The sequence below is a fragment of the Aulonocara sp. 'chitande type north' Nkhata Bay genome, linkage group LG3 (genome assembly GCF_057382095.1).
Source record: "Aulonocara sp. 'chitande type north' Nkhata Bay isolate Kocher_YH1m ecotype deep benthic linkage group LG3, A_spYH_male_GT1.1, whole genome shotgun sequence".
Classification (NCBI taxonomy): Eukaryota; Metazoa; Chordata; class Actinopteri; order Cichliformes; family Cichlidae; genus Aulonocara; species Aulonocara sp. 'chitande type north' Nkhata Bay.
This window is the reverse complement of record NC_141346.1, coordinates 4822429-4835209: the sequence shown is the minus strand read 5'-3', so window position 1 is coordinate 4835209 and position 12781 is coordinate 4822429. Positions and strand designations below refer to the sequence as shown.

The following is a 12781-nucleotide window of genomic DNA, read 5'->3' as shown; positions in this document are numbered from 1 at the left end:
GTGCAATTTCAAAACATTATTTCTGTCCACTATAAGATAAAGGAGAACACCACAAGCCTGATATGTGCAGCCACTTTTGGCAGCACCTGTAACATTCATCAGTCGCCTCATCGTTCTGACACACAACGAAACTATCGACTACACTACACACTAACTGTAGATTCCAAACATGCCAAACGTCACAAGTCTCTCATCTCAAAACTCTCTCTCTTTTCTGCTCTCTCGCCACTGTCACTCCCAAAACTTTCCCCTCTTTCTAAACAACCAAATGCTATGGTGCCATTTCATTTTTTGATTGGTCAACATGGTACATTTTTCCATCAATAGGAAAGGGTGGGGTTTTTTTGATTTGTGTTTTTGCTCATTTGTAGAGTGGAGAGTGCTTTGGAGCGCTTTCCTTATAAAACGCCACATTTACCATCTCTGCCCGTGGTAAACCAATGTCTCAGGAAAAAATATCACTTTTTTTTTTAAATCATAATTCTGGGTTTACGTCACCTGTCAACACAATTTAAAAACTGCTATATAGTTTGAAGTCCACACTTTTAACATATAAAGGGAGACTCAAGTTGTCTTGGGTTGACATAACATCTTGTTTTTATGTCATCTGTATAGGAATTTCTTTTACTTATGTATTAATCACATTATTTTGTCTAATGCCTTGGTGCCACTGGATTTTAACATGTCTCACACTCATACAGTAAGACAAATGGTGGGGGTCTAGTAAGGAAGTTGGGGGAAGCAGACAACTCCACAGGAAGAATCTTTTGTCTCTTCTCTGACTCTGGGAGGTAGCAAGGGAGTGTGAAACAGCTGTGTACTGCCTTTTGTTCCTGGAGAAGGTATTTAACTGAGAGCCATGCTAAGCTCAGTGAGACTCTGCTGACCGTCTGCCCCGGTCATGCAGGGGCTCCACCAACTTGGTTGTCTGTTCTTTGTGTTTTGATTCAAGAATGTTAGCTACCGCTCGTCTGCAGGCTTTACTTACCACAGCTCTGGAAAACCTCCTGTGTTGTACCAGTGCCAAAGACTTCACGCCCCAAGGACCTCAACAGCTACAGGCCGGTGGCTCTGACATCCCACCTGATGAAGACCCTGGAGCGGTTGGTCCTGGCTCAGCTTCGGCGCCTAACAAGCTCATCACTGGACCCACTTCAGTTTGCCTACCAGCCTGGCATTGGAGCGGATGATGCCGTCATTCACCTCCTACATCGTTCCCTCGCTCACCTGGAGACCGCTGGAAGCACTGTGAGAATCATGTTCTTTGATTTCTCCAGTGCCTTCAACACTATTCTTCCCTCGGTTCTGAAGGACAAGCTGGAGAACTCTGGAGTGGACCATCACCTCACTACCTGGATCCTGGACTACCTCACCGACCGACCACAGTATGTGAGGACTCAGGGCTGTGTGTCGGACAGGGTCGTCTGCAGTACGGGGGCCCCACAGGGAACGGTTCTGGCTCCGTTCCTCTTCACCATCTACACTGCAGACTTCTCCCACAATTCCACCCAGTGCTTCCTGCAGAAGTTCTCTGATGACTCTGCAATAGTCGGCCTCATCACTGATGGGGACGACAAGGAGTACAGAGGACTGACTCAAGACTTTGTGGACTGGTGCCAGCTGAACTACCTCCAGATCAACGCCAGTAAAACCAAGGAGCTGGTGGTAGACTTCCGCAGGCACAAGCATTCTCCACTGCAACCACTGAACATCCAGGGTATGGACATTGAGGCTGTGGACAGCTACAGGTACCTTGGTGTTCATCTGAACAACAGACTGGACTGGACTCATAACTCAGACGCCCTCTACAGGAAAGGGCAGAGCAGGCTGTACCTGCTGCGGAGACTCAGGTCGTTTGGGGTGGAGGGCCCACTCCTGAAGACCTTCTATGACTCTGTGGTGGCTTCTGCTATCTTTTATGGTGTGGTCTGCTGGGGCGGCAGCATCTCTGCTGGGGACAGGAAGAGACTGAACAGGGTGATCCGAAGGGCCAGCTCTGTTCTAGGATGCCCTCTGGACCCAGTGGAGGTGGTGAGTGACAGGAGAACGGCGGCTAAGCTGTCATCCCTGTTGGACAACGTCTCCCACCCCATGCAGCAGACTGTGACAGCACTGAGCAGCTCCTTCAGTGGGAGACTGCGGCACCCACGGTGTGGGACGGAGAGATTTCGCAGGTCTTTCCTCCCCACTGCTGTCAGACTCCACAACAAAGACTTTAACTGAACAAACACACACATCCACACATGTGCAATAACACTAAGTGCAATAATCTTTTCTGGCATCGTTGTATATAGCATTCGTATTCTATTTTTATCTTATTGTATATTTTTATTCTACTGTATATAGTATATTATTTTATTCTATTCTGTACAGCTGTGTACTGTATTTATTCTTATTGTATTCTAATTTTTGCGTCATAACTTTTGCACTGTCCACTTCCTGCTGTGACAAAACAAATTTCCCACGTGTGGGACTAATAAAGGTTATCTTATCTTGTCTTACTTAATGGAAAACTTCCACAACACATCTTAAATTGATCATGAAATTGGTTTACTTTATTCTTCCTCAGCCAATCAGGAACACTTGTGTGATTGCGCCCGACCCCCCAGCTCCTGTTAAGCTGAAGGTAGCTTCAACCATCTGTGATTTGAAAAAGAGCAACGTGTCCACACCACATTTTCTTGTTAGTAACAGCGATGTAACTACAGAAATAGAGATTATTGAGATCACTAGTTACTGAAAAAAAGTAACAGCCGTTATTCCCATCACTCATAATGACACGATTATTTGCATTTCTGCTACTCATGAACCAGTGACAGTATTTAATGATCAATATCCACAAATGAAAATTGTAAATAAATGACATTAGATGAGCACAAATCTGACTGAGAACTCAAACTTCACCTTAATTTTTTCCTATCTGTCCTGCTCACATCTCCAATGCTTGTACATGTTGTCATTAGTGTAGCTTCACTCCACATCAGCCGCTTTGCTAGCTAAAACACTGGTGTTGGCACATAAGGACGCTGTCAGAGCCTGTCAACGACATTGATTAGCTGTGTAAATAGGAATGTGAATCGCATCATTGGCTGGAGCAGCCAGTCACCAGTCACTCTTTGACTCACACTGCAAAATAACACCCAATGAATCCTTATGTATACATTTAAATTTCAGCAGCTTTTCTGTGCCAGCAGTGCGTATTTGCGCAGGCTCGCAGCGTAGAGGGAACAGTGCTAAGATAACTAAATTTTACCTGGAGATGTTCTCCCTAGAGACCTTAAACATGAATCATGTCACATGAACCAACAGATAGTGAAGGACACAGGAAATGTTTCCAGCTCTTCCTCCTCTATCAGACATTCTCTCCATACCTGAGAGTGTCCAGTCTCCAGCCTGGATCCTTCACTCCAGCCAACAGCAGTTTAATTCCTGAGTCTCCTGGATGATTGTAGCTCAGGTCCAGCTCTGTCAGATGGGAGGGGTTGGAGCTCAGAGCTGAGGCCAGAGAAGTACAGCCTTCCTGTGTGATCAGACAGCCTGACAGACTGCAGACACACAAAACAACAATCCATCTGTCAACAATCTTCTCTTTGTCACATATAATAACATCTATCCATTCAATTTAACTTTATTTATAAAGGACAATTCCAACAGACAACAACAGTCATCTCAAGCTGTTTAACAGTGTAAGGTAACAGCCTACAATATTAGAGAGAAAGCATGGCACATTGTTACAGGAAAAATGATTCTATGTTTCTTTACCTTCTTTTAAATGTACAAAGATGCCCTTTGTCTATGGTTAGATTAGTTTAGAATTATCCTTTTAGACTTTCCCAGTGTCAATGGAAAATTGTATTTAGTAGTCAGTATAATCTTTTAGTGATATAAGTTTGCTTATGGTAGGATGCTGTTTGTAGTTATTTGGTAGTGACAGGATGTGTGATTTTTAGCAGGCTTGGTTCACCCCCACATCCTGGGAGCATGGGAGAGGTCGTACCTTGTTTTATTGTTTTAACGTAGCTATGTCTGTTTTAGTCTAAGTGCTTTAACTGCTGGACTTCCTCACCGTGCCATCTAGGGTGGGGGAGACTACCCTCTTTATGACCAAGGATGTACCTTTTGTGCTTTCATGTTATATGACCCTTTGATCAACACACACACACACACACACCACACACACACCACACACACACATACGCTCAATGGAGTATAAATAAAGACCGGGGCAGTTCTCTCACTGGAGTCTCTTAGAGTGGAGGCTGCCCTTGCTAGCAAGAAGTTCTGTGTGTTTCTCTTCTCTGAGTCTTTACTGAAGAAGTGTTTTAGAACATTTTCCCTAACACCCAGCAAAGACATATTGTTTTGGGACATATTGTTTTAGATTGTTTTATCTCTCACAGCTTTCTCCCAGCTCTCTGCTGACGAGGCTAGCACCACATATGGAGTTGTTTATTTTATGTTTATTATTTTCTTATCATGTTCTCACTGTCTCTGTGATTTGTGCCTATAAAAATGCCAAGCCTCTGTTCATGGGTGTGAGTTGTTTTTCGCAGCTCACCCGTGCGTACGTTAAAGCATAAAAAGTAACCTTGTCTCATTGTGTCTTTATTTCTCCTGGGTCTTTTGCAGAGTTTTCCCCCAACACACATAAACACATCAGGAGTGAAAAGAGGGGAGCGTAACTAAGGGTCTTGCACAATAAGGAACTTGCACAATCGGTGGCTGACTAAATACTTTTTTGCCCCACTGTATATATTTGTTTTTTGTTAAGTTGCCTAATAATTCTGCACAGTAATAGTCACCTGCACACACAGATATCCCCCTAAAATAGCTAGAACTAAAAACAAACTAAAAACTACTTCCAGAAACATTCAGCTTTGACATTAATGAGTTTTTTGGGTTCATTGAGAACATGGTTGTTGTTCAATAATAAAATTATTCCTCAAAAATACAACTTGCCTAATAATTCTGCACTCCCTGTATGAATGTGAATCGCATCTTTGGCTGGAGCAGCCAGTCACCAGTCACTCTTTGACTCACACTGCAAGATAACACCGAATGAATCCTTATGTATATGGTGACAAAATCCTCCAAGTATTCACATGTGACACCATTGTTATTTCAGCTACACTGGCTTCCTGTTGAATTTAGAGTACATTTTAAGATCCTGGTCTTGACATTAAGAGCCTTGCATGGACTGGCACCACCCTACATCTCCGATCTGCTACAGCAGGTCCCTGAGGTCATCTGATCAGGGCTTACTTGCTATAAAACAGACTAAGATGAGAAGTAAGGGTGACAGAGCTTTTGCCACTGTGGCCCCGAGACTGTGGAACTCTCTCCCTCATACATTAAGAATACATTAAGACTCGGTAGTTGTTTTTAAAAAAAACAACAACTCAAAACTCACCTTTTTAAAACTGTTTTTGGTTAAATTTCTGCCTGTTTTATATTGACTGTTTTACTTTTTTTGCTAAAGCATATAGTTAGGGCTGGACCAGGTGACCCTGTATCCTCCCTTAGTTATGCTGCAATAGATGTAGACTGCCGGGGGATTCCCATGATGCATTGAGTTTTTCCTTTCCAGTCACCTTTCTTACTCACTATGTGTTAACAGACCTCTCTGCATTGAATCATATCTGTTATTAACCTCTGTCTCTCTTCCACAGCATGTCTTTATCCTGTCTTCCTTCTCTCACCCCAACCAATCACAGCAGATGGCCCCGCCCCTCCCTGAGCCTGGTTCTGCTGGAGGTTTCTTCCTGTTAAAAGGGAGTTTTTCCTTCCCACTGTCGCCAAAGTGCTTGCTCATAGGGGGTCATATGATTGTTGGGTTTTTCTCTGTATCTATGAAGCGCCTTGAGGCGACTTTTGTTGTGATTTGGCGCTATATAAATAAAATTGAATTGAATTGAAATTGAATTGTTTTACCCTTTTATTATTTTTTATCTTATGTGCAGCACTTTGTGATTCTGTCAAGAAAGGTGCTATATAAATAAAATGTTATTTATTTATTTAATATGTTGCAAACTGGTTGATTTGTAATGAGTTAAATTTTGTCTCCCGTAGTGCTCTGATATGTTGTATTCATAGTTGAAAGCTTTCAATGTCTGAAACTAGTGCAAACTAAGGTGATGTAAATGTAATGTAAATAAATATAATAAAAAAATGTAATGTAAATATCTGATGAACTTCTTTTAATGACAAGCAGCCACGGGGTATTTTGCTATTTGTTTTTTTATTAGTGCATTGTATACGATGGATGTAAAGCTGCACCGCTTGATGGATTGTCGGAGCATTACGGCTACCGTAGTCAGGAGCCTCGCGGAGTGATACGTACTGTGCTTCAACATAATATTACCGTATTGTGTGTGTATAAGGACCATAAATGTTAAGAGACACGGTTACGAAGCAGATTTCAAACTCCAGGCTGTCAGTCAAGCAGTAGAACTTAGGAACAGAGCAGAATCTAGATTTAATAACTGTAAGGTAAGTAAAATCTTTTTTTTTATTCCTAAAGTTATATTTAGGATCATGTCTCTTGTAGTTATTAACTTATGCCACATACTATCAAGTTACACCACTAACACAGTAACCACAAAGTTCTAGTTTTTTCATGGATATGGGAAAGGTTTACAGTCTACAGTTCAGCATGCTGCGTGTTTTATTGCCTCGGCTTACATAATATTAACATGTTTGACATGCAGTAAAAGATCATTCTTAGTGTCCTGCGTTATTTAAAAAAATAAGAAAAAGAAAACAAAATACATGAAAAATACATTCTACTTCTTCATAGAATGGGGACGAAGAAATTCTTTGTCTTACTGATGTAAAAAAAATGATGGGTATCAAAATCCTTTGATGAGCAGGTCTTTTGAAACAGGAGTGCTTCAAAGCAATTCAATAAACTTTGCCCAGGGGCACCGATACTCAGATACGACAGAAAAGCATATAACATCTACTACTACTACTGTATTTTTATTATGGGTTTTATACTGTAAGAGCAACCAGTTGGACTCTTTATCAGTTACTGTGCAGAACTAATTATTAAATATCTGCAAATCCCAGCATGTTTCTGCCTCTCTCCTCACCTGTATGCAAGCTCCTTTAAGAAATTACTTTGGTGTTCCTCCAACTACAAAGAAATGTCAGAAGGAGTCTGAAATGCAAAAGAAGCAGTATATGTACGCAAATGCGCGTTGCAACTTCTTATCTGGTGCGCGTCTTTTATTTTGACAGCGAATGTGCACCTGCGGCCCCTGTTGCAGTTTCAAATTTGTTTCAGTGTCACCTGATCTTGACCCAGGAATATAATAAACTATGATTGCTGGAGTGTCCAAATTCACATTTGTAAAAACAGAGTCACCAATATGCAAGAATAAATTGAAAAAACAAAAAACAAACAGTAATTCAGAGGCTGGTGATACAGAATGTAAATAAAAGTTCAATTTAGAATTCAATAAGGTTTTTGTTTATGCCATGATATAATACAGATTTTAAATTTACATCAATGAAAAAGGCTGAATCCTGACCTCAGTTTTTTGAGTGGACAATCTGGACTCCTTAATCCAGCAGACAGAAGTTTAACTCCTGCATCGTGCAGGTCATTGTTACTTAGGTCCAGTTCCATCACAGTAGAGGTATGGGAGATGAGAAAAGGGCACAGAGCATCACAGCTTCTCTTTGAGAGATTACAGCCAGACAATCTGAAAATAAATTATATTTGTGATTAAATGAAATTACCTTTTGTTTCAACCTACTACGGAATAAACAAATGTTTCCACGTGGACGTAATTAATATAAATACACCTTCAAATTCAAGTCTGGAAATAATATATAGATGACATTTTTTAATTTGCTTAACAACACAATTATACGTCTATATCTAGACATGCAACATTTAGTAAAAGACCAGTATCCTCTGCCACAGGTATAAAAAACTTGTCAAATTACAATATATATGATTGTTGTTGCCAGATAGACTTCAAAAATAATCCTTACTTATGCCATTCTCAACCTTGATGAGACCCCACATTCATCTTCTGTTTGAAATAGGCGGTTTTAACTCTGGTTTGTATTCATTTTTGAGTAGTTAATGAAAAGCTGTAGGCCCACTGTAGAACAGGTCTGGAAAGTACTTTTTTAAAGGCTACACTCAAAAAAGTTTCAGAAACGCTAACAATTTATTCTACTATGAACAATACATTGCGCTGATAACAAAAAAATAAAAATAAAAAATATCAGTAAATATTTACTTACAGAGCCTTCTTGGAGGCTTGGACCACAGGCAGCAGCCTCAGAAGAGCCTCCTCTGAAGCAGAGTATTTCTTCAGGTCAAACACATCCAGATCTTCTTCTGATGACAGTAAGATGAAGACCAGAGCTGACCACTGAGCAGGAGACAGTTTATCTGTGGAGAGATTTCCTGATCTCAGGGACTGTTGGATCTCCTCTACTAGAGAACAATCCGTCAGTTCACTCAGACAGTGGAACAGATTGATGCTTTTCTCTGCAGACAGATTCTCACTGAGCTTCTCCTTGATGTACTGAACTGTTTCCTCATTGGTCTGTGAACTACTTCCTGTCTGTGTCAGCAGACCTTGTAGGAGAGTCTGATTGGTCTGCAGAGAAAGACCGAGGAGGAAGCGGAGGAACAAGTCCAGGTGTCCATTTGGACTCTGTAAGGCCTTGTTCACAGCACTCTGGTAGAAGAAATGTAGTTTGTATTTTGTTCCGAGGGTTTTAAATACGTGAGGTGTTTCTAGATTCAGCAGATTGACTTCAGAGTTGATGAAGGTCAGATGGACATGAAGAGCAGCCAGAAACTCCTGAACACTCAGATGGATGAAGCAGAACACCTTGTCCTGGTACAGTCCTCTCTCCTCTTTAAAGATCTGTGTGAACACTCCTGAGTAAACTGAGGCTGCTCTGATATCGATGCCACACTCTGTCAGGTCTGATTCATAGAAGATCAGTTTTCCATTCTGCAGCTGATCAAAGGCCAGTTTTCCCAGAGACTCCATCATCTTCCTGCTCTCTGGACTCCAGTGTGGATCTGTCTCAGCTCCTCCGTCATACTTGACCTTCTTCACTTTGGCCTGAACCACCAGGAAGTGGATGTACATGTCAGTCAGGGTCTTGGGCAGCTGTCCTCCCTCTCTGGTTTTCAGCACATCCTCCAGAACTGTAGCAGTGATCCAGCAGAAGACTGGGATGTGGCACATGATGTGGAGGCTTCGTGATGTCTTGATGTGGGAGATGATCCTGCTGATCTGCTTCTTATCTCTGAATCTCTTCCTGAAGTACTCCTCCTTCTGTGGGTTAGTGAACCCTTTGACCTCTGTCACCACGTCAACACAGTCAGGAGGGATCTGATTGGCTGCTGCAGGTTGCGTGGTTATCCAGAGGCGAGCAGTGGGAAGCAGTTTCCCCCTGATGAGGTTCATCAGCAGCACATCCACTGAGGTGGACTCTCTAGGGTCAGTTACGATTGTAGTTTTGTGGAAGTCCAGAGGAGGTCGACACTCATCCAGACCATCAAAGATGAACACAACCTGGAAGTCTTCAAAGCTGCAGATTCCTGCTTCTTTGGTTTCAGTAAAGAAGTGATGAACAAGTTCCACCAAGCTGAACTTTTCCTCTTTCAGCACATTCAGCTCTCTGAAAGTGAATGGAAATATGAACGGGATGTCCTGGTTGGCTTTGTCTTCAGCCCAGTCCAGGGTGTATTTCTGTGTTAAGACTGTTTTCCCAATGCCAGCCCATCCTTTTGTCAGCACTGTTCTGATTGGTTCATCTCTTCCAGGTGGGGCTTTAAAGATGTCTTCTTTTGTGATTATTGCTTCTTGACCATCTAGTTTCTTGGATGCTGTTTCAATCTGTCTGACCTCATGTTCATTGTTTACCACTACAGTCTCTCCTTCTGTCATGTAGAGCTCTGTGTAGATCTGATTCAGAAGGGTTGGGTTTCCTGCTTTAGCGTTCCCCTCAAACACACACTGGAACTTCTTCTTCAGTGCAGATTTAAGTTCATGTTGACACCATTGGAAGTTTCTGGGCGAGGTTCCTAAATGAACCAATAGACAAAATACCACAATGAAGGATTTATTAATTGCACATACTGTAAATGTAATTTTATCTGTTCCTTCAGACAGAATAAAAATTTCCTTTACTGAGGACCATAAATATTTAGAGAAATATTCTCACTTCTCAGCAGACACTCAGCAAACTCCTTCTGCTTCATTATCTTCAGGAAATCCAATGTGATCTTCACAAATGCTTCTCTGCTGCTTTCACTAGGCTCCTCATGTTCACCCTGCAATAAATTGCCATCCTTGCATTGACTCATTAAGCCTTTTAGGTCATCTGGAGTCAGAACCTCCTGGATCTTCTTCAACTCACTCTTCACAAACGTGATGATGTTATCCTCCAGCAGCTGGAATAGAATACTTAAGGAATGACCAAATCACACCACAACAAAGCCAGTTGTATCACAAAAGCTTTAAGTCACACAAAGTAGATAACAGGCTGACTTCTGCTATATGGGTCAAACAAGGCAGAAATGATAGAAACACATGAGATCCTTCTAAAATATGATGTAACACTATAGATTAAGTGTCTTTCATAGTATTTGAATGTGTAAAGAAAGCTGATTTTTGAGCTTAATACAGGTGAAGAAGCTGAAACTTCTGCTAAAAAGAGGTGAAGAGAACAAACACAGACATACAAAAATGCACACACACACACACACACACACACACACACACACACAGAGCATGGAGTGTTCTGTGTTTTTCTATGTCAGCCAATCAGTCTAAATCTGCTCAATTTATATCAATGATATGTTGAATCATGAAGAACAACATGGTTGACCAAAGTGCTTTCCAATAAAAAAAAAAAATACAGAGATAAAAGTTAAAAACCATACATTAAACAGACAAAGATAACAACAACAATAATAATAACACTAATAACAACAACAACAAAAAATAAATACATAACTGGGGGGGAAAAAATCAGTAACTATGAAATATTAAAAGTAAAAAGAAGTAAAAAAGCATATTAAAAAAAAAGTAAAAAAAAGATTAAGAGCAACCAAAAACTGAGTAAAACTGACTCTGATACTACTTCTAAAAATCCTTGGAAAAAAAGGTGTGTTTCTAAAAGTGATTTGAAGATTTCAAGTTTTGGGGCCAGCCTAATATGGGGGTATCTTATTCCATAATTTGGGGCCACAACAGCGAATGCCCAGACTCCCCAGTGTTTCAGTCTTGACATGAGGACAGGAAAGAGTGACTTCTCAGTTGATCTGAGAGACCTTTGTGGAGTGTATCGGTGTAGAAGGTCTGACAGGTAAGAAGGAGCCAGGCCATTTAAAACTTTAAAAGCAAACAATAAAAGTGTAAACTGAATTATAAGATGGACAGACAACCAGCGTAAAGAGGTAAGGACAGGGGTAATGTGCTCATGTTTGTGTGTCCCTGTCACAAATGCATGTAAAACAAAAAGAGATAAAACCACATGTAGCGATAATACAGGGAAAAGAAGTTTCAAACAAAACAGGTATATGCTCAGAAAAGACGTCATCATAAATTTTAAGGTTATAAACAGGCAAACCATGTGAAAAAACAAAACAAAACAAAACAAAACAAAAAACAGATCCAGAGTATGTCCACGTTTATGTGTGGGACCAGTGACAGACTGCAAAACATTAAAAGCATCAAGTAGGTTTAGTACAGGGGTGTCCAAACTCTGGCCCGCGGGCCCATTTTTACTGGCCCGCAAGTAATTTTATAAATAGAATAGCATATGGGCCGCACTTCAACTTTTGCTTGAGTGTATTGCACTTGCTAGTTTTAACACCAGGGGGAGCTACTGTTGATCAAGGCAGTTGCGCCACCAAAAAGGACAATCACAGAAGAAATTTACCCCAAGTTACTAAACATGGCAGAACCAAAGAAGCGAAAGGTAGAAAGTGAGTGCAGGAAATTTCAGACACGGTGGGAGAGTGAATATTTGCCTGACTCTTGATGGCGCTGTCACTTGGTGTTCGCTCGCTCTGTGGTAGAGTATCGCTTCTAGGGCTGGGCGATATATTGAGTTTTTAAAAAAAAAAAAAATCTATATATTTTTATACAAGATATACGATGTGACAATATCGTTTATATCGATATAGTCTTTGTTACGTTATAATTATAGTTGTGGAGCCACAAGTTTGCCTCTCTTTCGTCCACTTTTATCTTTATGCAACGTTACTCGACCTTGCCTCTCTCCTTCACTGAACAAAACTTCCCCTCCCCCCCTTCACCTGCAGGCAGCGACAAGATGGACACGACAAATCTCCGTTAACGAGTTACTGCGCATCGCCCTGTGGTGGGGCTGGACGGCATCAACGTGTTAATGAGCTAACTATGCTAACCACGGTAACGCCATGCAGCCCACAGGGCCTGCACAGCCTAAAATCCTTTCATTCTTTCAAAAGTTGACAGCGTGCCTTTTGTATGAATTCTGGTTGTGCTCGATGACTGCGAACCGATTTTATGTGGTACACAGCGCTCAGCAATCTGTCAAAAAAATTTTTAGTATGACTTTGCTAAGCTACGGAGCTGCACCGCTTGATGGATTGTCGGAGCATTACGGCTATCGAGGAGTTTCGCATAGTAATACGTACTGTGCTTCAACGTAATATTACAGTATTGAGTGTGTATAAGGACCATAAATGGCACCTGTTAAGAGACACTGTTACACAGCGGATTTCAAACTCCAGGCTGTCAGTCACGCA

General features: G+C 41.2%; 1 protein-coding gene across 3 annotated transcripts in view; it reads right to left on the bottom strand.

The window, feature by feature from the left end:
- LOC147333615 (protein NLRC3-like) overlaps positions 1-12781 on the bottom strand; it is a 30941-nt gene that overhangs the window by 3723 nt on the left and 14437 nt on the right. For 2 of the 3 annotated variants that reach the window (XM_086286339.1, XM_086286340.1), the window contains exons 5-8: positions 10207-10435; positions 8260-10066; positions 7533-7706; positions 3372-3545 (exon numbers count right to left, since the gene is read on the bottom strand). In XM_086286339.1, coding sequence (XP_086142465.1) covers positions 3372-3545; positions 7533-7706; positions 8260-10066; positions 10207-10435 — 2384 coding nt within the window. Of the gene's footprint in view, positions 1-1882; positions 3037-3371; positions 3546-7532; positions 7707-8259; positions 10067-10206; positions 10436-12781 lie in introns of those variants that run through there. The other variant, XM_086286341.1, reaches the window with a different exon arrangement.